The sequence below is a fragment of the Lontra canadensis genome, unplaced genomic scaffold (genome assembly GCF_010015895.1).
Source record: "Lontra canadensis isolate GAN:19392208 unplaced genomic scaffold, GSC_riverotter_1.0 scaffold10, whole genome shotgun sequence".
Classification (NCBI taxonomy): Eukaryota; Metazoa; Chordata; class Mammalia; order Carnivora; family Mustelidae; genus Lontra; species Lontra canadensis.
The window spans coordinates 1,156,374-1,183,802 of record NW_022631004.1 but is presented as its reverse complement, the minus strand read 5'-3'; the positions used below and the strand labels follow the sequence as shown (position 1 = coordinate 1,183,802).

At 35.5% G+C, this 27,429-nt stretch overlaps 1 protein-coding gene across 4 annotated transcripts in view; it reads left to right on the top strand.

The window, feature by feature from the left end:
* Positions 1–1,372: 1,372 nt before the first annotated feature.
* Positions 1,373–27,429, top strand: part of SPOCK3 (SPARC (osteonectin), cwcv and kazal like domains proteoglycan 3) — a 469,574-nt gene continuing 443,517 nt past the window's right edge. For 2 of the 4 annotated variants that reach the window (XM_032855451.1, XM_032855449.1), the window contains exons 1-2: positions 1,571–1,742; positions 2,023–2,211. In XM_032855451.1, coding sequence (XP_032711342.1) covers positions 2,023–2,211 — 189 coding nt within the window. In that variant the 5' untranslated portion in view covers positions 1,571–1,742. Of the gene's footprint in view, positions 1,486–1,554; positions 1,743–2,022; positions 2,212–27,429 lie in introns of those variants that run through there. The other 2 variants (XM_032855450.1, XM_032855452.1) reach the window with 2 other exon arrangements.

Below are 27,429 nucleotides of genomic sequence, written 5' to 3'. Positions count from 1 at the left end.
AAAATACTTTAACTTTTATGGTAGAGAGGTGAATATGGGTATATAGGGGGTTGATGGATGGGGAACAGAAAGAGGAGTCAGTAGAGGGTGGACCTACCAATAGTTGTCTAAAGGATGTCCTAAGCAAGATAGTGCTTCAGAATATCCTGAAATATATGACATAGCCAGCTGTGACAAAACTGAAATAAACATAATTGGAGAATTAGTATACATCAGTGTTTCTAAAGTTATCTAATGTGAGTTTACATCAATCAGGGTGTCTATGGATTGCACTTGTAGATTCTCGTTTTCTCCCCCATCATCAGAGTGGAAAGAGTGGCATTTGAGGAAAATATCTTTTTTCCCTTTCATTTATGTTTTATATATTCATTTTAAGTCCTATATTTACAAAAGATAGAAATCAATATTAATCATGCTTTTTGATTCCTATTTTAATATAGTTCGAAAAGTGTTACACAAATGTTATATGAGATCGAAATAGAAAATAGAAGTGGAAGGTACTGCTGTTATTTAAGTATCTCCTCAAGTTTTGGAAACTACATAAAATTTTCAAAGGTCATAGCTTTGGGAGATACAGTTTTAGCTGAAATAACCTCTAATAAATTCAGAGATGCATAGTCTTATTGTGGTCTTTTAGCCTCCATAGATCTCCTGATTTACATATAATATTCACTGCACCTAAATCCTTCTAGTCTTTGGGAGAGATTCTCTTCATCAGACTCTGTTTACAGGGGGCTAATTATTGATTTCCTTCCAGCTTATTCTGAATATGTGGAGAAACAATGAAAAGCCAAGTATTTTGTCATAAATGGAGGTATGGAGGGCAAAATTAGTGTTGTCTCGAAAATGCTCTTCTTCCATTTTTTCAGTAGGGAGACATAGATTAGGGCTTTAAAGTTTTTGATTCTGGTCTTAGAGCATAAAATACAGTTGTCAAGGAGTTTTTAAGGGGAAATTATCTACGGCTCCGGAAAATTTAGGTGTACTCAAACTTCCTACCTAGTAATGATTCTCTGTCGAAAAGAAAAGAACTTCCACTCTTTAACGTGAAAGTCTGCACTATGTTATAATCCAGAATACATTCAAACATTCTTAATTTTCAGCATTAAGCATCTCCCAAGACCCTACAGATATGGCTCTGTCTTAGGGTGGAGCTCAGTCCAAGAGGTTTTCAGGACTTAAAACTCCAAGGGATTCGTGACTTGGCGATGCATAAAGTTTTCTTCAGATCTCATTTCCCACGTCTGAGTGACCAGCTTCGAAATCGCAGGCCAGAGACAACTAAGAGAGTTACAGCTATTTTGTGTTAAATCAGTCCAGGAGCAGAGAGAATGTTCAGGCAGTCTCGCGAACATGAGAACCTCTTCTGGAGGGGAGAGGTTATAAAGCAGATAAGGATTCCTAGGCGAGCAGCTACCGCATCCTCTGCCTTCAGCCGAGCGTCGCATCCGGACTCGACTGCAGCTCAGATCCAGAGAGAGGAAGGTGGGATAGGAGGAGGTGGGAAAGGGAGAGGAAAAAAATAAAAAAAGGAGCTGGGGGAGGGAGGGGTGAAGCCAGGGGAGTAAACGAGAGAAGAGCGCGCGGGGGGAGGTGGAGATGCGGGGAGCGCGCCTGGCGCAGAGAGCTGAGTGGACCGCTCCAGACAGCGGCGCGTGCAGCAGCTCCTGAAAGCGGCGAGTTGGCAGAGCCGGGCTGCGTTTCCAGCAGGAGCTGCGAGCTCAGTGCAAGCTCACAACAAGGTGATGTGCCTGGAAGCATTCTTCTGCCCGCGCAGGGTGCTGCAGCTGGGGCTTCCTCCCTTATACCCCTTCTCCTCCCCCGGGTCTGCGGGTCTGCGCGTGTGTGAGCGCCCGGGTTTGGGGGTAAAACCTCCGGGGAGGGGGCACCCCGTCCCTGCTTGTCTCCTCCTCCCTCTACCCCTGTCGTCGCTGATGCATGTATTCCCGGGTTTCCCGGTCTTCTTACCCCTTGTTTGACACTGCCCCCCTCCCCGCCCCCCGGTTGTGTCTCCTTTCCCAGATGCTCAAGGTGTCAGCCGTATTGTGTGTGTGTGCAGCCGCTTGGTGCAGTCAGGCTTTCGCCGCTGCGGCGGCGGTGGCTGCGGCCGGGGGGCGGTCGGACGGCGGTAATTTTCTGGACGATAAACAATGGCTCACCACGATCTCTCAGTATGACAAGGAAGTCGGACAGTGGAACAAATTCCGAGACGTAAGTGCTGCGCACCCCCATCCCCGGACGCAAGAGCGCGCTGCTCCCAGGCCGGGGCCGCGGCGGCTGCGGGTGGGTGGGCGGCGGGCTCGATTTTCCGAGGACAGGGGCGCGGGGAGCCCGGCGGCGCTCGGGGTGGGGGAAGTTGGCGGTGGCGATGACCCCTCCCGGCTAGTGCTCGGGAGAGGCTGCTTGCTGGCTGCCCCGGAGTTCAGATCTCACCAGGTGCCCTCCTGCCTCCTGCCTCCTCGCCTCCCGCGTACCTCCCCACCTCCCTCGGCCCCCAAAGGTTTCCAAAGTGCTGGCTCTACCTTCTCAACTTTTGAATGGTGTTTCTGGCAGTAGTAAACACGGCAGATGCGCCTTTGCGATGGATTGCCACTCAAGCAACTAGGATCGATCCCGTTACTAATGGTCCATTAAGGAATTTGAGGGAGGAGGGAGGAAGATGTAAGATTTCTAAATGCCGGCTCTCCCAGGGGTGGGAGGTGGTTTGGGCGCACCAGCGGGCAGAAGTTGAACTGCGCTTGATCCCATCAAATTGCTGATCAGATTTGTGCTCCGGCATTAACTTTGACACAGAGCATGTTTGTAACGCATTCCAAACGGTTTTATTCCGGATTGCATCCCTGCCGGAAAATCCGCCCGGTGGGGGGGTCGTGGCGGGGGGACTTCCGTAGGGGGTGGCTCTGAAAGGGTTAAACTGTAGACTCCCCTGGGGTGTGTCCTCAAGGGTTATTAAGAACGATGCAGGTGTTGAGACGTTTGTTTGCCTTGGAGTCGGTGGGGGTGACTTCCAGTCATTTTTCCCACCTGATCTGAATGGAGCCGGGGAAGAGCTGCCGGCCAGAGAAGCGCGGCTCACCTCCCAGCTTTCAACTTGGCTGTCCCAGCGAGGTGGCTGCCCCGGCACCTGATTACCGCCCCCACCCCCAGGCCACCTTTTAAAACCCGAGAGGCCCGAAAGGAAGCGAGAGTGATTCACAGACACCCTGCCAACCTTTATGGTGACATTTGAGAGAATTTCTCGTGGAGTCCATCTGCACTGCCCTACGTAGACATGAGTTAACTTCTTTCATCAGCTCACACTCTGTCACGATTTGGGAAAATAAATGGAAGCTTAGATTAGTTTTCATCTTGGCTCCTCTATCCCCTGCTCCCAAAACCCCTCACATGAGTCAACTGAAGAGGCAAAACACGTAGCTCTTTCTGGCAGAGGGATTCCTGAAGAGACGCTGATTTTTACTTCAAAATTAGATGTAACTCATAGATACTAGGCATGGGTACAGGGGTGAAAAATGGTAATGATAATGATAATACTTAATGGAGGACTCTGTCTTACATGCTTTACGAACAAAGCTTCAAATCATTTTAGTGTTAACCAAAAATCCTTTACACATTTTTTTAAGTTTATGCTAATATTGAATACAATCAAAAAAAGCAAGCAAGCAAACGAGATATTTCTAAACCTGGAGAAGGATTTCTGCTTATCATATCCTCATTTGGAAAAAAAAAATATTGAAGATTTTGTCATTATTTGAACAGTGCTTCACATAATGACATTTTATTTATGATGACTGCTTGAAAATCTTTTAAAATAAATGTTAGGCTTTCTTCCCCAAAATATATTTTAAACCTTCGATCCTCCTGTACTCTGACTTTATTCAAATTCCTTTATTGCATTTTTAAAGGCAACCAGTTATGCTTGAGCAGTTTGTAAGTGTGTTTGATTAAAACTATGGAGGCAAGGTGAGTTGCCTGAAATAATTAAATATTCCAGGAATCATTCATCCAGCATATACAGACACAGAATAGATCATTTTATTGTTATAGTACTTTCAGTTATCCTTAGTTGATCTCTGGTGCAGGGTGGGGGTGGGGGGGGACCATTAAAAGTATATGTTAAATTTAAGTAAAGGATTTACTGAAATATTTTTAGCAAATCTGTTTTGAAGGACATGTAATAATGAAAATATAATAAATTATCTATTTAAAATTATATCAGGTTTTAGCAGTACCACTTATTAAGATAATTATGTTTTTGTAAAGATAGCTTTTGGAGGGTATAGAGAAGATAAGTGTTATCTTTTTTCCACCCTTTTAACCACCTGTTGCTTATTCTTAACATGATAAAATGTATGGTGATAGTGTGACATCTCAACTCAGAATGCAGAATCTGTATTTAGACCATTCACCTCACTGCTAATGTACAGATTGTTTTTCCCTTCTTGGGAATCATTAGCTTTTTTTTTATTCTGTATTTTTTAAGATATTATGTTTTGTTTTGTTTTTTTCATTTTCATCTGGAAGCCCAAGGTGATGAGACATTGCTTGAAGTGTTTGTGCTGCATGAATCTACCTTTAAATGTTCTGCATCAGCATTGATATCTTAAGTAATGGATTTGAATACTTAGTTTATACAAAGACAAGGAAACAAAGATATCAATCTCTTCTTTTAGAAATAATTTAACTGAAGTACTTATGTCTACTTTTCTCTCCTAAAGACATAGTTAATTTTATTTACAAAAAAGGTTAGAAATACCTAAGCATAACCAAGACTAGAATTAGCCTTTACTTTTCTTCGTGTGACTATTTTACACAAGCAATATTATTTTACAAGTAATTCCTTAATGAAAGTTTGAACTATATCTTCTTTTCAATTATATTTGAAAACTATTTTGAATAATATTTGAAAATGCAATCCATCATTATATTTTAACTGAATGGTTTTTAAGATAGATGTACTTTTTATATACTAGATGCAATTTTAAATATATAACTATATACTATGTATAATAAAGCTTTAGGAATCAGGAACATGGAAAGGAAGTATTATGTAAGAGTAGATGAACATAGGAAATACTGCCATTGATGACTCATTTTCTCAATTTCCTCAATATAAATCACAGAGAAATAATTAAACCAAAGCCAAACTTAACACAGAAGAAACTTCAAATAATTCTGACCACTTTATACTAACAATGCTCTTTGAACAAAGTTTTGTTGCCCTTTAAAACGTACCGAATGTCAGTATTATATACACAGAAAACCTGTCCTTTTGCAAATTAGTATAAAAAGTCCTGAGGACATTCTAACTGCTACATCTTAGGAAAAATAAAATTTTAACTTAAAGATATAGAGAAGTCAACTCATTTAAAAGTAAGTATAGTAGATAGATCCAGAAAGTTATGTTCAGAGTATAATTTTATGAATTTTAAAATAAAGCAAACAAACAAAAAATTTCAACAAGATATATTTAATAGATACACTGGTTACATCACATTTACTACCTTTTTAGTTCTGGTGAGTGGTGATAAAATCAAGAACACCAGATTCCCCAGTGGGACAATTGTGGGATGCTACCTTTACCAAAAGCAGGTGTAAGGAATTCCTTCACTCCATTCTTACATGTATAAATGTATGCATGCCTATGAGGAGAATTGAAAATCTAGATCATTATAAGAAAAAAAAGTCATTAGCTTCTGAATCAAGTGGTCCATATATTGCATATTTCAAATATTTGTGTTTTATAAGTCAATTCAATTATAACCTTAATCATGTAATAAATGAATATGGAATTTGGAAACCAATGAAGTAATTGATAATAAATGATATAATGCCTTTATCAATCTCAACTACTATGACTTCTCCGAAGTACATATTGTGATTAAAAATGACCAAAAAAAGATACTGTAATGTTGGAAGCAGTACAGTAAAAGTGTACATGGCAATGATGGCCATGCTAATTTCAAATAACTCATGTAATAAAATCAGAACTGTACCCATCCGCTGACATTCAAATGCTTCTGATTAAATTTATTGTTCAATAAAAATACCTAGGAGTGGAGGTAGAGGGTGGGAGGAGGGATGAACAGGTACAGTACAGAAGATTTTTGGGGCAGTGAAAATACTCCGTGTGTTTGTACAATGCTTGATACGTATCATTATACCTTTGCTCAAACCCATAGAAAATACATCCCAAGAATGAACTCTAAGGTAAACTATAGACTTTGAGTAATTATGAGGTTTCAGTGTAGATTCATCTACTGTAACAAATGGAGCACTCTGGTAGGGAACATTCCTAATGGGGAGGTTATGCTTTTATGGTGGCATGGGGTATACGGGAAATCTCTGTACTGTCCTCCCAATTTCTCTGTGAACCTAAACTCCTCTAAAAAAAGACTATTGGAGGGGCACCTGGGTGGTTCAGTGGGTTAAAGCCTCTGCCTTCAGCTCAGGTCGTGATCTCAGGGTCCTGGGATCGAGCCCCATGTCGGGCTCTCTGCTCTGCTGGGAGCCTGCTTCCTCCTCTTTCTGCCGGTCTCTCTGCCTACTTGTGATCTCTGTCTGTTAAATAAATAAATAAAAATCTTAAAAAAAAAAAAAAAAGACCATTGGAGAAAATCATAACCACAGCCTCATCATCTTACAAAACAGACAAATGACAAGCTGGGGGTCATTTTGAACATTGTTTCAAGAGATGCTTGCCATTCTTCTTGCAAAACCCATAATCAACTTCAGTTTGCACTTATTCCTTAACTAATTTTTAATACCCTTTAGATATACTGAAAACAGTAAAAAAAGTCTTACAATTTGACTTTTAAAAAATCAACCTTAAAGGGCATGTTAAGTGTTGTGAAACTGTAAAGTACAGACTTAAGCGTCTCAGCGGCCCTCAAATTAGAAGTTGAATTTTAAAATGCCTGATTTGGATATATTGGGTAGTACGATAACCTTTCTTAACATTTTTTTTTCTTTTTATTTCCTTTTCTCATTTGAGTTGAGGTTTCATCTTAGTAGAGTATACAGATTATTTGAGAGGTAATGGCTGATGGGGGGGATATTTCCTGCCACTTAGGCTACAGAGGAGTAAAGCCCCCTGAGAGTCTATCAACTTTTAGTGCTATTAGTTAGTAAATGAACAATTGGTTTCTATGCCTACTGCAAGTAAAGTATTTCATTACTTTAAAAGGCATGGAGATTCAAACATAATCTTTAAACAATACTTTCTCAGTACTTTCCTTAGATTTATGAGGCACCCTGGTTGTATTACCTAAACAGTCAGCATACCTTTAGCATGAAGGCTTCTCCTTTGTAGTACATTAAAAATAATTTTCTTGCTTGAGATATAATTGACAAAATTGTAGATATTTAAGTTGTGCAGTGTGATGATTTCATATTCATATATATTATGAAATGATTACCTTTAGGATGTGCTAATAACAGGAAGGGAAATTTTACTACTTTACTTTTCAACAATATGTAAAAAATAATTATTAATAATTAGAGAAACTGAACAAATCAAACCACTATTCTCTCTGTTCAGGAACACTTTCTCAATAATGAATATCTAATTCTGATTTTGAAAAGTACATTTTTAGTATTTCTTACCATGAAACAATATTTTGAACTGTGGTAACCATTACCTATATTTTATCATACTTGAGCACATAGGCTATCCTTGGTAATTCTTCACAGTCAACCTGTTGCATTCCCACGAGTGTTTTTCCTCTCTTACTTTGATCTTTTTTTCTCCTCTGATCTATTGATGACTATGGGCCACACTATGTTTACAAATCCATGAAAGTGTATATAGTGTATATAGTACACGTATTTGCAAATCAGACCCAGTAAAGACTGTAGCAGGTGATTTTTTTTTATATTTGACTAGTATTCATATTGTTTAAATCACTAGAGGACTCAATCAAGAAAGAGGCAATTGACTATAGAGAAGCAATAAGTAGTCTTTGAAGATTCTGGAGTGAGTTACTACAGCAGCAAAGGGTTATCCCCGTACAGTAGTCTAACCCCAATCTGACATCTGAGTCCTGGTTAAAGAAAGGTATGGTACAACCTCCACTACCTATTTCTTAACCCACCCACCCACCACCATGACCACCACTACCAAACTCACCAGTTAAGATTGATTTTGTCAAGTCAGATGTCACATGAGAAAAGCAGGTCAGAGAATGCCCACTCATCTACTCATTTCTGGGAAGGGACTGTCAGATAGAACTGCTATCACATTGTCAGACCCCATCTGAATTGAGTACAAAATTTAGTCAATTTGCCTTGGGTTCATTTTAACAGATAGAAATCATAGGGAAGTACTTTTAACTCTCCAGCTCTCGTAACTTCTAGTGAATTATTAGGAAAGTATAACCAAATAGAATAAGAAGTAAATTACTTTGTGATATATATATATATATATATATATATATATATATATATATATACACACACATATATATAATACATTTATATGCATGTATATATAGGTTTATGCATAAATATGTATTATATATATATATATATATATAGTATGTGTTTGTCTTCAAATAAGTAACAGATTAAATCATCAGGAAACCAAAGTGATTATATCTCGTATTATAAATATTTTTTACATGCTAATTAGGAAATAGGCACTCCCTCGGGGGCGCCTGGGTGGCTCAGTGGGTTAAGCCTCTGCCTTCGACTCAGGTCATGATCTCAGGATCCTGGGATCAAGCCCCACATTGGACTCTCTGCTCAGCAGGGAGCCTGCTTCCCCCTCCCTCTCTGCCTGCCTCTTTGCCTACTTGTGATCTCTTTCTCTCTCTGTCAAATAAATAAACAAAAAATCTTAAAAAATCTAAAAAAAAAAAAAAGAAAATAGGCACTCCCTCTAAAATGTTGTTAAGACATGTTTTGTTTTGTTTGTTTTGTTTTGTTTCTCCCTAGTTTAGCTTTCTGCATCTCACAAATGCAAGCATAATCTCCTTTGCTATTATATGTGTGGTCACCACATGCCTTTCTGGTTCTTAAGAGAAGTCAGCTTGCTTGTGATTACACACTTCAGCTTTTTACCTAATATACCAAAAGAATATCGTATATTGCTATGAAATATCTTTATTTCCTACTTTTACAATAAGATTACGGTAAGACTGCTTTCAGATCTCATGATTCTGACTCAGAGTAACATTTTATATTCTTATGCAACTTTAGTTTTCATGATCTGGGCTAGAATTATTTTATTATATTATATTATATATAGATATAGATATAGATATAGATATAGATATATATCTGAAATCAGGTCTGTGACTCTTCTATGCTATAAGTTCTTAAAAAAAAAAATCCTATAGTTCACCTAGCATTAGCACAGTGAAGGCTTAGAGTTAACATTGGAAAAATATTTAATAAATGCAGGAACATTATATTTAATGTGTATTGCCATCTGCACAGTCATTAAGTAAAGACTTTTAGCTGTATTGCTTTTTATTGACCATTTCCATTTCTGACCACTGCCAGCCCAGTTCTGTAATGTAAATGAAAATTTAATTTTATATAAAATATAAGGTTTCAAGTACAAAACTGGTTTAGTCCATAAGTTTCAAAATGCACTAAAATGAAAGCACTGTGCCAAAACTGTCATGTTCAATTTTAGAGTGATAACAGTAGATGGGAATTATATGCATCTTGGCACTCCCTCTGCCAGTTCATCCGATTCTTTTCCTGTAGTTTCTCTTTGACCACATAATTTTTTGGTCTAAGGTTTTTAAATATTTTTTGCTGCCTACTAAGTTATGTTAAAAAACAGTATCTCCCCCCTTTTTCAACCGCTGCACTTCATTTAATTGTTGTATGGCTGAATCCAGATATTTTACAGATAGTCCAGATTTATGTCTTTGACTTCTGCCTCACTTATAATTGCCAATGCGTTAGTCAGAGATAGGTTAAGTTCTTGCAAAACGGGGGCTCTGAATCAACATGCCTGAATTAAGATAGAATTTTATTTCCCAACCAGGTGATGGTTGAAGTGAGCTTGTCAAAATGAGCCATCCAGGTCTGAACTTCCAGGGTCACTTTATCAGTATTTTCTATCATCAATTGTCATTTCCTATCCAGCAGGAAAGATTGAAGAGAAGGTCAATGCACCTTACCCTAGAACTTACCAGGACATTGTCACACATGACTCATGTGTGTATCTCACAGACCTCAACTCAGTGACATGGCTATACCTCTCTGAATGGGGGGCTATGGAATGTCATCTCTAATGGGAAAGAATTAACAGTAAAAGGAAGAAGGGAAAGCCAGACACGAGGAGGAAAATATTCGTGACAACTATGTCTGTTTCATTCATCTAAGTGCCTCTTGAAATTATTCCTTGTGCCCATGGATGGGAATTTTTGTCAATTCCCATTACTCGTTTGCCTTCCTTCTATCTTATTCCCTCCCTAAATTAAGATTATCCCTCTGTCCTCTGTTCAGAGTAGAGTTGGAACATCCAGTATCTAAGGTTCTGGATGTAGAAGCTTGAGGGAGTAGTAGTTTACTAATATCTAAGAGGAAATGTTGGAGGTCAGATCAAAGAAGAACACCCACATAGATTTTTAAGGAGAGCCTCATCGAATGACAAGTCCTTTTTCTAGTGAAATCATTTAATATTATCTTCTGTGAAAACTTTTTTTTTTTTTAAGTTATGGATATTTGGTCGTAGGTCCAGATAGGAAATGTGATTGGTGGGAAGAAATTAGAATTTATTTATTGTTGGGACACTTGGGTAGCTCAGTGGGTTAAGTGTCTTTCTGGGATAGAGCCCCACATGCGGCTCTCTGCTCAGCAGGGAGTATGCTTCTCCTCTCCCTCTTCCCCTCCCCCACCCCGCTCTTTCTTTCTCTGTCTCTCTGTCAAATAAATAAATCCAAAATAAATAAAATCTTAAAAAAAAGAAAAAGAAATTACTTGTTGTTCACTTAGTTCAGAGAGAATACTCTCTATACAAGGTTTTTATTTCCTCTAATGCGGGAGCGTGGGGAAAGGCAAGTATGATTAAATACAAAGTACCTTTCCCTGAATAGTACTAGAAATGATGCCATTGCTGAATTCACACAGCAATTAGTCCTGGAAGCAAGGAAAATAATCTCTTTAGCATTAGTATCTCTGGGAGAGTTACAAGATGGTATACAAAGTAAGATTTGCCAGAAATGCCATAGAAACTTTATGCTTTTGAGTTTGACTCTTGACATCAGAGATGGCTGAACTCCTTGTCTGGATCATAAGAAGAGATGGTGAATTGCACCATTTTGTTAAATTTTTTTAAGAGATCTTTGAATACTTCCTCATACTTGCAAAATGAAAACTTTAGTATTCATTTTTCTTTCATGTATATATAGTCATGGCCCAATTATTTCAAAGTGATCACAAAATTTTTGCTTAATATTTTGCTCACACTTAGAATATCTTATCATTAAATTAATAATAACAATGTAGCAAACAAATATACATGGTAGAAATGTAAAGAGTCTTTATAAAACCATTTTGTCTCTGCAGTCATGTAATTTCTTTCAAAGGATGATATTTTCCTCAACATTCTTCCATTGGAAATTACCTGGGTCTTGATATCCCAACGTAAGCTTCTTACTTTATCAAGGATATAATGACCTTTGTCAGAAATAGTGTCTCCTACTTCTGAGCATTTATAGCTGATTTGTCTATTCAGAATTCAGGTCTAATACACACTTTTATTTCCTCCTTTGTAAATAACACCGTGATATTTCATTGGTCCACTTAATAGGTTTAAAGGCAATCACTAATAAAATCTTTAGAATTTAAGTGAGGTAGACTTCTTTTTTTATGTATAGTCTATGTGCTTTGGATACTTCTAATCAGTATTATCCTTCTTATTGTAAAATAGATATAACTCAATACAATTCCATATGTTTTCATGACTGCTTCACTAGAAACATCATTGATTTTAAAGTTATACTTTTTAAATATACAAAATAAAATATGAAGTACCTTACCATTATAGCAATCTGTAATTTTGTTAGGTTCTGTTATTTAATAGTTTGGTTTACTAATGATATAAATTAGAAAAGGAACTTAAATTTAGTATATATGTGTATTTTCTACACATAATCAAATAGCAAGTAACAAATATGTAAGGATTTTTTTCCCCCATAACTTTCTTTTAAGTTCTTTATATTAATTTAAGACTTAACTATGTACTAATGTGTATTTTCAGATGATTGTTTTGGGATTTTGTCATTAACATAATATCATATCTTTATCTATGTTTTCTGAACATACAAGGTAAAATAAACTACATTTAAACTTGGCTGGGTTATTTTTTATAATGGATATCCTCTATTTGTCTTGTTTTATTTTTGAAAACTAATCATCTGGGCTAATTATGTTGATATGAAAAATCTTTAATTGTGTAATAATTAAATATGTATGATATCTATACCTCTGTGTGTGTGTGTGTGTGTGTGTGTGTATCAACTAAAATGTCAAAATAATGTAGATGGGGAAAAAAAGATGCCAGGGAAATTAAAGGCTCATATTTATAAAAATAAATGTAAATTTATTATACACTTTTATTGGAAATAATTAGAATATTTTATTTAATGAATAGCTATTACTCTAATTAAATGGCTTTTAAAATAGTTTAAATGAATACATTTTTTTTATACTTCATATGAATAAGCTACTTTAAAAGTTCTACTCATAAGTAGAGGGGGTGAAATGGTAAAAATGTACTCATTCAAAATATCAAAAGAGGCAAATATTTTAAATAAAATAAAATAAAAAATATATAATATTAAGTAGTGACAGATTATTCCTTGTATAGATATTAATAATAGTATAATAACAAGTACTTTCATAGAGCTTATCTAATGTCAGTAGTATTAAAAGTTTTTACGTATTAATTAGTAACAAACCTATAGGAAGGCCCAATTATTATCTCAGTATGTAGGCAAGGAAACTAAGGCCCAGGGTTAGACAGGTGTTATCAGCAGGATTCTCTCTAGTACTGGCATTTTGGCTCCACTCTCTTGTCCTTACATACTGCACTATAACACTTCCTGGTCTATAATACTGTTTTTGGGGTATCTATTATATGCCAGACAATTTAAATATATCATCCCATTTAGTATAATCTTTACCTGGGTGGCTCAGTAGGTTGGGCCGCTGCCTTCGGCTCAGGTTCCTGGGATCGAGTCCTGCGTCGGGCTCTCTGCTCGGCGGGGAGCCTGCTTCCCTCTCTCTCTCTCTCTCTGCCTGCCTCTCTGTCTAGTTGTGATCTCTCTCTGTCAAATAAATAAATAAATAAATCTTAAAAAAAAAAAGTATTTTAGTTTTGGGACACCTGGGGGCTCAGTGGGTTAAGGCCTCTGCCTTCGGCTTAGGTCATGATCTCAGGGTCCTGGGATCGAGCCCCGCATCGGGCTCTCTGCTCAGCGGGGATCCTGCTTCCTCCTCTCTCTCTGCCTGTCTCTCTGCCTGCTTGTGATCTCTCTCTGTCACATAAGTAAATAAAAATTTAAAAAAATAAATAAAAAGTATTTAAGTTTTAATGGTAGTAAAAAAGACATGATGTAATGTTTACCATAACCAGTTTTAAGTGCACAATTCAGTAGTGTTAAGTATATCCACACCATTGTGTAACCAGTGTCCAGAACTTTTCCATCTTGCAAAACTGAAACTCTACCCATTAAACAACAATTCCCCATTTTCCCCTCACCGAGCCCCTGGCAATTACCATATCATTTTCTGTATCTATTAATATGACTACTTTAGGTATCTCATATAAGTGGAATCATACAGTATTTGTCCTTTTGTGACTAGTTTATTTCACTTAGCATAATACTCTCAAAGTTCATCCATGTTGTTGCAAATGACACGATTTTCTTCCTTTTTATGGCTGAATAATATTCCATTGTGTGGACAGACCACGTTTCTTTATGCTTTCATCTATTGATGAGCATTTGGATTGTTCCCACATCTTGGGTATCATGAAAAAGGCTGCTATGAGCGTGAGTGTGTAAATATCTCTTCAAGATCCTGCTTTCAATTTTTTGGAAATATACTTAGAATTGGGATTGCAGGATCATATGGTAATTCTATCCTTAAATTTTTTAAGAACTGCCCATCTTTCAATTGAGTTTTTTTAGTATAATATTTTAATAACATAAAAGTAGAGATTATTTATCTCCTCTTATAAATGGGATAGGCTAGCTTCAATAAACTTAATTAATCTGACCAAGATTAGTGAGAGTTGGACCCACTTTCTCTAGCTCTGAAGATCATGTTTGTATGTTTGTTTATTTTTATTTTTAACAGCTGGGTGCTTTGAATGAGTCATCATGAACAGCTCAAACTGTTTCTCTCTCTTTTGAAATGTTATATTTGGTTCTTTTAAATGATCACACTAACTGTATGTTAATTTCTGCTGGACCAATACATTGATAATGATTTGGAATTTTTATTACAGTTATTGAAGGAGCATCACTTATACGAGATGACAATGATTTCACTATAATTTGATAATTGTATCTTGAAGCTGCAATAGAAAACTTCTCGTAGCCTGCCTTTTCATTAGTTTTTAAAGTAAATCATTATTAGTGAATGAAAGGCCAGTATTTGCATTGTACCTTATATTGTTCAAAGAATAGTTTTTATCCCTAGAGGCGTACTACATATGACAGTTGCACACAGTTGGCAGTTTTAGTAGTGATTCTTTTGATATCGCAATGAAATTCTGAATATCTCAGGTAGGCAGGAGTGGCTGTTAAAGGGACTACTAATTGTTTTTACAATAGGTGTTATTTGGCTTAGAAATACAACTACAGTATCTTTGGAAACTGTGAGGTGTCATTGTGTTTAACTTCAACCCCCCTACAGTTGTGGATTTATTTCCAATGTGGATAAAAGCAGAAAAGGAAAAGGTTTTTTCTTACAATTAAATACCAGGAATTCACAAATTATTATCATATATAAACAAGTGTAATCAGTGTTGAATGGGTGCTGAGGCAACCTACCAATTTCTGTCCATAGTAGATCACTCATTTTTCTTTCTTTCTTTTTTTTTTTTTTTCAAAAATTTTATTTATTTATTAGAGAGAGAGAGAGAGTGGGCAAAAGAACACAAGCTGGTGGGGGCAGTCAGAGGGACAGAGAGAGATAAGCAGGCTCCCCGCTGATCAGGGAGCCCCATGTGGAGCTCCATTCTAGGACTCTGGGATCATGACCTGAGCCTAAGACAGACACTTACTTAACCGACTGAGCCACCCAGGTGTCCTGATCCCTCATTTTTCTATGTGTTCTATGTTGAATTTCAAAGACTGTTGTAATTCTATTGACTTAAACGGAAATGAAATTGAATCGTAACATAAAATACGTTATCGTGTTTCTAGCTTTTAAAATAATTTTGTTGTTCACATATATTCTGGGACTTTTCCATCTAGAACTTCATTAAAGTTATTAAGTAGGAACCATTTCACTGAAAGCAGATTCTCTGTTTTTAGAGTTTTGTAGCAAGATTAATTAGCTGCTAGACTGAAGAAAATATGGAGTGAATAAAATTCAAAGATTTCTGTGTTTTGTACTGATTGAAGTCAAGTAATAATGAGCTTATTTGATGCTAGATTTTATACTAAATATTTATATGAAATAAGTTGTTCTATGACATATTCTCTGATAAAAATGAAAATAAATTTATATGATCAATTTTGGAATGTGTTGAATGTTCCAGATAATTCTGTACATTTTTTGTTCTTAGCATAAGCAAAGGCCCACTGTTTAGTAGGATTGAAAGAAGGAGAGACACTAAAAATGCAACAACTTAATCTAATTGTGTCTCCAAATATATAAAACATTACAGGGCATTATCTTCCTGAATACGCTAGAATGCTTACTAGCTAGAGCTCCTAAATATAGTAATTTGATAGTCCCTTCATCACAGCTCTCTTACTTTTCTATCATCAGGCTACTTTGTGACTTTCAAAATATTTACATAGGGTACTCTAGGCAGGATACTTTGAAATATGAGCTTGCTAATTGCTTTGGCACATGGTATTAGCATCTGCTGAAGAACCAGTTTTAGAATATCAGGAGAATATTTATAGGCCTTTCATGGCATATAGTATAGTATGAAATTATAGGCAACCTCCTAGTCTTCCAGTAAGACTGTTTAAGGTGCCCTTGGCAACATCTGATATTCTCCACAAATGTCCCTGAGGCAGTCAGATTCATCTAAACGAACATTCCTTGAGGCAAAACTTTTCCAGAACATTGTTATCGACAAACATTAGGCTACTATTACCTAAGAAAATTTTCTTTGACATGAAATACAGTTTCTTGGAGTTGAGTTGTTATATACTTTATGGTTTTAAAGAACTATTGTACTTATTTAAACTGTGAATTAAGGCACACTTCACACTGCTAACTGAGGAAGTACTTGATCGGAAGCTCTGAAATTTGGATGTAACCTTAGGTGAAGTAGTGTTTTTACATAGATCAACACATTTTAGTATATTTTTCCCCGACTTCCTTATTGATTAAACATGCCAACTTTGCTGACTAATGTTATTGTCATTTAAAGTTATTTGTTTCAGAACTTATAACTGTTTTGTTTTTGTTTTGTTTTGTTTATTTCACACATTTTCTCAAGGAAATTTTTTTGTTTTTTAAATGTGGGAAAATTGCCAGTGGAAAATAACAGGTTTTAATTCAAGTAGCAAATTAGTAGTAAAGAGAGGGGAAAATACCTTACCTCATTTTGGGGGAATAAGACGTATTTGAAAAAGAATTTATTTTTCAGTGTCTGCCATGTATCAAGTTTTGAATATCATTGAAAACCACAGCAGTTTGTAGGTCAGCGAATGAGATCTGGAAATCTAATTTCAGAACTGCTTTGTTTGCTCTGAATAGCAGAAAGCCACCTGGCTTTTGCTGCCCAGAGTCTTGTGTTTATTCTTAGAGTGAGTTTTCCTTTACTTACGTGTGCTCTTTGCTCTGAGGTGTGGATTTGGGAGACCATGAAAGGAAGCTTACCATCAGTGTCAAAGGTGACAAAAGTACCTCTGATGCTACTCTTGGTACCCCTGGTATCAAGATGAGAACTAATGTAAAACATCAAACATCATCTAAGGCAGAATTAATGTCCCTGGGGGCCTGGGACAGTTATTTTGCTGTTCACACACCTTATTTTTTTAGTTAAAAGCAATTTGCTGACTTCTAATTGCTCTGCCTATATGTCCTTGAATGTCTTTCAAGTTTCTTTACTCTATAGCCTGTCATCTTGGACTCCAAAAATAAGTTCTTTGTGAACAGTCTTGTAAGTAGTTGGTAGTTTTAGGATTGGATAATCTTAGGTATAATTAAATCATGTTTGTTTTTAATTCTACTTGAATAAGTAATTTAATGTTTACTTTTTTTGTTGTTGAACTAGATTGTGATGTTTCTGATTTGTATTTGTGGTTGAACAAAAACCCTTCTTTATTGTATTTTGTGAGTTTAACTTTTTATTTTAACTTGAATGAAACAATAAATTTAAATAACTGTCTCCTAGATGGCATGATAAGAATTCCACAGTTTAATTTTTACAGTGACATAGCAATATTGGTATCACATGAAACTATCCAGTATGTGAAAATATCTAAGATTGATTTTTGAAATGGACATAAATTGTATGTTCATTACTAAGTCTCTTTCTTAAATAGATATTAGCTAAATTACATAGAAACCAAAATAAGCTGTATAAAGAACATATGATAGAATTATGTATGTTATACAAATTTGAAGTAGCATATTTTCCAAGTTTTTGTATTTTAATATATTCTAATTTTTAAAAGATTTTATTTATTTAATATATTTATTTATTAAGAGAAGAGAAAGTGAGAGAGAGCACAACTGGGGAGGAGAGGGAGAAGCAGGCTCCCGCTGAACAAGGAGCCCAATGCAGGGCTTCATCCCAGGACCTGGGATCATGACCTGAACTGAAGGCAGATGCTTAACCGATAGAACCACCCAGTGCCCCCAAATATTATAATTTTAACTGAAATAATATTCTATATAAAATTGACCAACTAGATAAGGAGATTCGGATTCTTTTTAATGAACTTTTCTTTTTTGAATTAAAATTCATTAATAAAAGGTAATTAAAATAGCAAATAAATTCCATTTCACATTGTTTTACAAATAGATTTTTTTTAAACAAAAACTTTGGAATAATGGGATATTTGGAATAAGGCAATAATTAGAATAAAGCAGTTTGTATATGTATATTAGTTTGGGATAGATACTTGCCTCTATGCTGTGATGTTTATTATATTTATTTTAAGACTATCTATAATATTATTGTTTGATATTAGGGTTTACTTCTGCAACATAATTAATAAAGTGTTTCTACAGTTATTAAACCATTTTTCTGAAGCTAGTTCTCTGGACCAAAAAGGACAGCCATGACCATTTTCCCAGAAAATATTCAGATATGCGCAAATTTACATACAACATTCAAGTCATTCATGATTCTCTGTGATTATTTATAACATAGATATGGGTGAGTTGTGTAATAGAGTCATTTCTACAGAACTTATGACAATCTTAAATCTATGCAAAGATTTTTTTTTTAATGCTCTTGTGGTTACAGGAAATGTTTTATTGAAGGTATCTTGGTGTTTCCCTCCCAACTGTTCCCTAACAAATCACATTTAAATCCTATCAAGGTCTTCTCTGCAGTACTTTTCAAATCCACTGATTTACTCAAATTCAGTCTTCCTTGGCTCAAATCATTCTCTCACTTAGGCTAGTCTTGTATAGGACTTTCATGTTTTCAGGTTTTTCCTTGCCTGTAGCATTTAAAGCCTCATTGATAAATGAATTTCCCCCACATTATAGCTCTGATTTTTTTGCTTTATGTTCAAAAACTTCCTTTCATCCTTTCATTTATTACAGAGTAGGACTATGTATAACTACAACTATAAATTACCCTTCAAAAATTTGTTAATAGAATTACCCTCTGTGAGATAAACTCTGGAATTTCTACATAAGGGATCACTTCATACATTAGTATAGTCATCTTGGAGGGAGAGGATGTGAGTCCTAAGTCTTTTAGAGTTATTGTAAGTTGTTTGAATATCGTAAAACACACTTGGATGAAGCTTGTTCATTAGGGGTCTAAAATCAGATCGAAAAAGATAATTCACATAGGCAAGCTTTGGCCATGCTCAGGAGAGAGACAACAGTCACTTTAAAGGTTGATCTAATGTTCTGTAACATTTGGATGACAAAAAAAAAAACCCTGTCTTTGATTCCATGCTCACCTAGCAAACTTCTGATTTTAATGTAGCTCAGCCTCAGGGAGTGAATGTACCAGTCATGCTGACACGTGTTTTCTGCTGACAGAACCAGGTTTCTGAGGTGTCAGGGCTGAAGGCCAGATCCTAGATGGTGTTAAATTCGTCAGGTAATATCACAGTGTGAGGTCTTTGGGAAGTAGCCTGAATCTTCCTGGTGACAGACAGGTCTTGCCAGGAGCTTTCTATTTAAATGTCAGTACCAGATAAAATCCGCTACCCCCCACCAAAATTCCTATTCTCGAATCCAAAAGCCCTTCATGTCCTTCCTATGAACCATATTTTACTTTCTCCTCTTTATTTTCTCTTTCATGTACTTTTCACACTAGTCAAGTTGAGTCATGACCCGTTTTCCTGCTACCTCTTCCCCTTTCTGTGTGGTTTTCTCATGAGCTGTGCATCTGGAATGGAAGTCCCTTGCCTGGTTATTTATCTCTTTCCTAATATTTCTCATTTTTCATGGCCCAGTTTATATTTTCTTTTCGCCTAATCTCTTCTGTGATTTCCACAATCAAACGTAATCTTTCTCTTTCCTTAACGCCTGGGACACTTAGAGAGACAGAGTTGGCCGCGGAGGGAGAGTCATGCATCCTAAGAGGTCTGTGTCTTGCGCTCCAGGAGTATAGGAGGAATATTCATAAAACAAGTTACTATGTGGCTGAGTGAATGAGGATGTCATTGATTCTCTTGAGATCAACTATAGGAGTTAATATAATGTCAAAACCCAGGTTAGTACTATTAGTTGATATCACCACATTTTATCTTTTTTCCTACAGTTTTCTTGAATATGTCACTTATGGATCCTGTGCTCATTCCCAGTTTCTAGACAGTCTTTCTTAAATATGTGATTTCTATATTTAAGCTTTCATTTATTTTATAAGAACAGTGTTGATTTTTACCATGAATTTTGAACTATAGTTTAATAAAAAAAGAGAAAGTATATTAACAAGGGTTTGCCCTGTCATATATGACATATTTTTGCTCTGCCAAGCAACCAACTCCTGATCTATAATTACTATGAAAATGTCAACAAGTAGGCTGCTGTTGTTGTCACAGAAATTAGCCACCTCACAGTAAGCTTTCAAAGTAGGAAAAGGAGTTTCCCTGTCTGTTTTTGTCTAAACTCAAACTTTCTAAAAATGAGAATCCTAAAGAAACACTGGTAAACTGCCCTTAAGACTCAAATGATGGATTCACTTGCTGTAGGTAATATTATATAAGAGGGAAATATAGAGAGATATATTTTCTCTGGAAGAGCATCTGTTGAAAGGAAAGTTCCTAACCTGATTTTATAGTAAAAATGCAATGTTAAGAACAACCATTTAGAAAACACCTATTGAAAAGATACAAATGCTCTGGATAGACTATGTAACCTGATGTTTTATTTTGTGAATTAAGAACAAAAATGTTAGTACCTCAAATGAAATTTAAATTACAATTTCTTACCTAAATTTTTCTTCTTTTTTACTTGAAATCTTACAATGCTAGCAATATGCATTCAGTTTGGGAGAATCTAAAATACCAATGAAAGACTTACAACCTGTAACATAGATTAAAGTTACTTAACAAAGATAAAGATAATAACTATGATTTGTGGATATTTTATATTTTAAACTATGTAAAAACAGTAATGATAACAAATACCAAGAATTGTAATCACTACGTATTGAGTGGTTTTACTGTTACACTTGCTATTTTCTTAAAAGAGTCTCTTAATTTACATCTTGGAAGATACTCTGAACCAACTATCAGGGAGGCAGCATGTATCCCCTTAAAATTGAAAACAGAAATGAGGCCTTTGGACATGATCTGAAATCAAGTCGTGCTCTAATTGCTGGAATATTGCATTGCATGTTATAGTGTAGTGGTATAGGATTAAAGTGTTTTATTATTATTGTAATAAAAATTCTAAGTATTTGAATCATGCAGTCTTTGGCAGTGCAATAGATGAACTAATGCATGTGATGGAATGTCATCTTGAAGTTTATAATTTTTATCATAACTATTTTTAATAACATTATGATAGTTTATATGTAATGCTCTTCGTTAAATTTTTTGAAGAGTTAAGGACTAAGTACTTTACTTCTTAGATTTCAGAATCTGAGGCTTATAATTGAAGGTAGTTGAATTTAGTTACATTGAAACCATAATGTTTTGATGTATCATTGTGTTGGTTCACAGCCTTGAGAGTTCTTCCTGCTGAAATTCAAAACTGGCCCTGCACTGGCAGGACAAGGAGATTCTTAAGAAAAAGGTAGCCCACTCCAAATTGGTATGTGACAGGTTTAAGAGGAAAGGGGCTTACTTATGAGGCTTGTTGCTGGACCCCAAGACAAGTAGATTTCTGTATCTGTCTGCCAGAATCTGAAAAGCCAATTTCACAGAAACAGAAAGTCGAATGGTGGTGGCCAGTGGCTGGGGACCGGGAAATGGGCTGGTGTAGGTCAAAACGTACAAACCATTGTAAGAATGAGTTCTGAGGATGTAAGGTACAGCATGATGCCTGTAGTTAATAATAGGGTATTGTTTACTTAAAAGTGGCTGAGACTAGATCTTAAGCATTCTCAGAAGAACAACAGCAGAAAAACGTTAAATATGTAGATTGATATATGTTAATTATCTGGATCTTGGTAATCATTCCACAATGTATATGTGTATCAAATCATATATTTGTGCACATTAAATACATACATTATATGTGTCAATTTTCTCCAATTACTCTTTGATAAGGTTTAAAAGAAAATGGAGGGGAAAACATTTATGCCTTAACTGGGTTCAGTGGTGTGCATGGTCCAAAGGTTCTCAACAACACATTATTCTCTCCAGGCTGCATCCTTGAATTGGCTCTTAGTGTGGGAATAGTTGATACAACGTACATTCTAAAAACAGGGGAGAAGGTAAAGAACCTTTGATGTCCTGGTCCAGCTCTTGGTTCAACTGGTTGTCATGTCTTTTCAATGACCTCCTCCAACAAATTCACACTGAAATTGATCATTGGGGAAAGGAGATTTCTATTTTCTTCATTGTATTAAATGAGTAGTTCTGACAACAGTATTTATGTCTCAGACCAGAGCTCTAATTTCTAAGATACTGTTAAACAGCAGCTGATAGTAGTGGAAAAAAAAAAAAACCAGGACATAGAATTAAAAAAAAAATCTTGCCAAATATTTAAGTTTTCTACATTTTTTTTAAGTTACTTTTACAACATCACTTAGAACATGTGTTTAGGACATATGTTTTAAGATTATCATTAATGCAGATAAATGACATGCAGAAAATGGAGTAAATACTTTAAAGTATCTTCATATAGACAGGATAAAAGATTTAAGAATGATTCCAATATTTGAAACATCTTTGAATATTGTACACCTATAATATGGCAATATCATAGTAATTTTAAATGCCATCTAACAAAATTTTGTTATATAAAAATAATCAAATTATAATCAGAAAAGAAGCAAATTAAAAAGTTTGGAATCTAACTATTGCTCGGGAAAAAAGAAATAAGATAGATTTCATACCATTTTAAAGGTATGAGACATGATGGCAAAATAATAGAAAAGTGAACATTTTAGTTAGGTATCATTTTTTTCCTATATGAAAATACTGAACAACTTCTTTTCCCATATACCCTTAATCTTGATTAAATAAAGTCAGAATATGTAAGGTTAAAGGTAGTTGTTTATTACTATTGTTATATTGTTAATAGATGCAATCAAATAATTGGTTACAACAGCTATAAAATAATTGGCTGCTTATTTTTTTTTTTAAAGATTTTATTTATTTATTTGACAGAGAAAGAGAGAGACAGTGAGAGATGCAACACAAGCAGGGAGAGTGGGAGAGCGAAAAGCAGGCTTCCTGCTGAGCAGGGATTCTGACTTGGGGCTTTATTCCAGGACCCTGGGACCATGACCTGAGCCGAAGGCAGAAGCTTCACGACTGAGCCACCCAGGTGCCCCTGGCTATTTGTTTTTTATTTTATTTTATTTTTTTATAGATTTTATTTATTTGTTGGACAGACAGAGAGAGATCACAGGTAGGCAGAGAGGCAGGCAGAGAGAGAGAGGGGGAAGCAGGCTTTCTGCTCAGGGCCTTGATCCCAGGACCCTGAGACCATGTCCCAAACCAAGGCTTAACCCACTGAGCAACCCAGGTGCCCTGGCTGTTTATTTTTAATCTGAGTTATTTTGGAATTTTACAGGTGGTTCTGCTTTCCCTTTTCTGCACCTCATTATGACTCAGTGTCGCATTGAATGACATTCGTCTTTGCACAAACATAGGATGAAATTACACATATAAAAAGCTCATTTTATCCCAAGAGGAAAAAAAGTAAAAATAAAAATTCACTTCTATTAGTGGCTGAATTTATTTCAAAAAGCTACAGATGAAGGGCAGAGCTATTTCCCTAGCATGGAACTAAGAGCCACAGGAGCAACATTGCCATTTACTACGTTATCACTGAGCATAGGCTGATAACCATGCCATCTATGCAAAACCGAAATGATTCAAGCACAGGCTGCTGAGAGCGCTAAGATTCCTGTAAATGAATGCCTGGAGGTTACGTGTAGGTCATACTTCAACATTGTCATTCTCAGGCAGTGGTAGTGGCCAAACCAGACTTTTTAAGGTAGTTCTTAAATTCATTCTAAGATAATTTGTAAATTCGTAGTACTTGGATTTGTTTTGCATTTTGTCATATATCTTGAAAAAAAAGTTACCTCAATTTTTTAAAAATACCTCTTGTGACAGCTTGTGACAACATTTCTAGGACCTTATATTATAAGATTTCTAGTGGCATTATGGAAACATTGAAACAATTGTGTTGTATCAATTAAAATGATTGTACCTGGATTTTGAATTGAATAAGTTTCTGTTCTGTACTATAATCCGTCTGAAGAAATGCGACCCTTGTTGTTGAGTCTCTGATCAAAATGAAATAGTTTACTAACTGAAACAAAGGAATAGAAGAAAATACAACTTGAGTTAAAATCATTAACATTTTTCTTGGATCCAGATCTTTATCTGTAGTCGGAAGGCAAAAGAATGAATCTTTTGTTTTATTTTTTTAAAAGATTTTATTTATTCATTTGAGAGAAAGAGAGAAAGAGATAGCAACAGAGCACAAGTGGGAAGGAAAAGGAGAAGCAGGCTCCTGGCTGAGCATGGAGCTGGACGCAGCTCTAGATCCCAGGACCCTGGGATCATGACCTGAGCTGAAGGCAGAGGCTTAACTGCCTGAATGACTCAGGCATCCTAAGAATAAATCTTTAAAAAAAAAAAAGTCAAATAGAGAACAGCAAATAAGAAGTACTCTATTTACTAAATTCTAACTGTGAACATTTGCTAACTTTTAGAAAGACATTCCTGAAACTAAAATGAATTTTTAAATAGGTGTTCAGGTTTAATATAGCAATGTTTTTTATTTCATTTTTGTTTCAAAAAACTTTTTTTTCAAATAAATAGAAAGGTAGGAACAATCCTAATATGACTTAAACAAAGAGACAATGTTCAATCTATCTTAACTGTGTACAAAGCTGGTTTGATTAACTGTACTACATTCCTGTTAAGATTTAGAGTTAAACCTCTATTCATTAATTCTCCATTAAGAGACCATTCAAATAAGTAAAAAAAAAAAAATGCAGTATATATACTTGGTCTTTGACATACTCTAAGACAATATTAGCAATTGGCTCATTAGATTACATGGACAAATATTTGCAATTTATTTGAAGAAAGACAATTTGAAATTAGCTATCTTATCTAGGGAAAACAGAGTTGTTCTCATTTCCTCAGATCATTATCTATTTTAAGTGAAGAGATAATCAACATTAGAAAGTAGAGTGTCTCTTACTAGAGGGTTATGCATGAAAGCTGGCATGATTCTTGGGCACTTCTTGGACTACAGATAATACTTTGTGTGTGTGTGTGTGTGTGTAGCTGAGTTTATAAAAATGAGAACTAATCTATAAGAAAAAGTAGAGTTTATTTTGTGCTATTTTCTGAAATACTGATGAAACATGAATGAGCCTATTTAGAGATTCCTAGATTCTATTATTCAGAGCTTCCTATGGATATGGGCACCTGTTTCTGAAAGTTATTCTGAAATTCTGTGTTAACACCTTAGGACAATCAAAGCCTGATGTTATTGATCTGATTGATTGCTGCTCTGAATACATTCAACCAAAATCAAGTTAGAAAATGCTTCAATACACCATAACAGCAAGGACCTAATTATAGTCCATAAACATAGTGGAGATGTCACTTATTTAGTTCAATACGACATAATCTTGCTGTTGAATATTGTGAGGTTAAGTCTAGCTGCCGTAATGCATGTATTATAGGATTACTGTCATTTTGCAGCCAGACTCCCTGAGATTGAACCCTGACTTTACCACTTATCGCTAGATTAGTTTGACCTCTGAATCTGCTACTTACTGCTAAGTGACCCTGGACAAATTATCTTCTGTCCACATTTTCTGGCTCTGTAAAAGGGAGATGATATTAACCTCCTGCATGCTGTTGTATTGGAAGGTTATATATTGTTATGTAGAAATTCTTAGTTCACACTGGCATATGTTAAGTACGTGATACATATTAATTATAATTATTTCTATTGTCAACAATGCCTTGTTATTTTGGTTTAAAATTTAAGTTGAACCCTTAAGAAAAATTATTCAATGTTCAACAACTGAACCTACATTTTGATTAAGCACTTTGTCTAAAATGTGTAGGATTTGGAATTTTCCAACAAATCACAGGCATCTATTCAGTAACACAAATTTTATCAGATATTAAGAGCAAAAATATGTATAAATTAAAAGCACTTTGCACTTACCTATATGCCCTAGAGATAATCACTAACATTTGTAAGACTCAGCTAGCTAGAAGATAAGAAGGACATTTTCACTTTCAGAAAATCAGGATTATTATAAATATCAAATGATCAAATACACAGGGAAACCTTTTGGAAAATAATAAATTGCTAAACCATGGTATCATTTCAAAGACACTCTTCTTCCATTTATACATTTGTCTCTCTTTCCTAAATATGCACATTTACTTTTTAATATTTGTAAAATTTATAATAATCATTGAGACTAAAAATAAAACAATGAGGAAAAGACTGCTTTGTTTTTAAATGATTATGTGTGCCATTTTTAGCCTTCCACCCAAGTCATGTCATCTCCTACCTAAAGAATCTTTGGACTAGTTGAAAAGATTGACATGTTGAAGAATGATTAGAAGGTATTGTGACAAGTAAAGTAAGATAAGCACATGCAAATTACATCTGTAGATGTAGGTGATTCAATAAAGCCCTCAGAGAGTTCATGACACTTAATCTGGGTTTTGATGGATTAATGGAGTTTGCCATTTGGACAAGTGGAAGAAAGCATATGGAATAGGGATCTGTATGCACAAAGCTATGGAGGTATGAAAGGGCACAGCAGGTGTCATAACTATAAGAAATTAAGCATGGCATAAATGAAGAGTGAATGATGGAATGAGGGAATCATGGAAGATGGGACTAGACTGAAAGGTATTTCTAAAACCTGCTAAACAGATTGTCCTTTATAGACAGTGGAGGTTTCCTACAGTTACCACTTAGCTGTGGCTGCTTGGCTGATTCTGATGGGTGTCCACAGGGTCAGAGTAAAACCTTTGCAGATCTTAATTCCTGAATGACCTCCATTATTTCCCCATATGCAATTAACAGTAAAAATGAGAGTGTGGAATGAGTATAAAGAATTTCAGTGAAGTTCTGCCTCCCGCCATGATATCTGCTTTGATTTAATTCCTTCTGAAAATTAAAAATGCAAAAATTTTTAACTTTTTTATTTTTTTAATTTTTATTGTGTTGATACCTCTAGTTTCCTAGGTTGTAAAGTGCATGGTTTATCTCAGGTAATAAATTATTAGTCTTTCATGTAATGGCTTGTGGATGCATTCACATCTTATAGCCTGCCTACTTAGTGAGAATGAAAACTGGTATGATTTTGTATCCCAAACTGGGGAATAAGAAATCCCTAAAAAATAGGGGAAAAAAAAGGGAATATTTTGATCATAAGGACTTACATAGATGTGAACGTTTTCC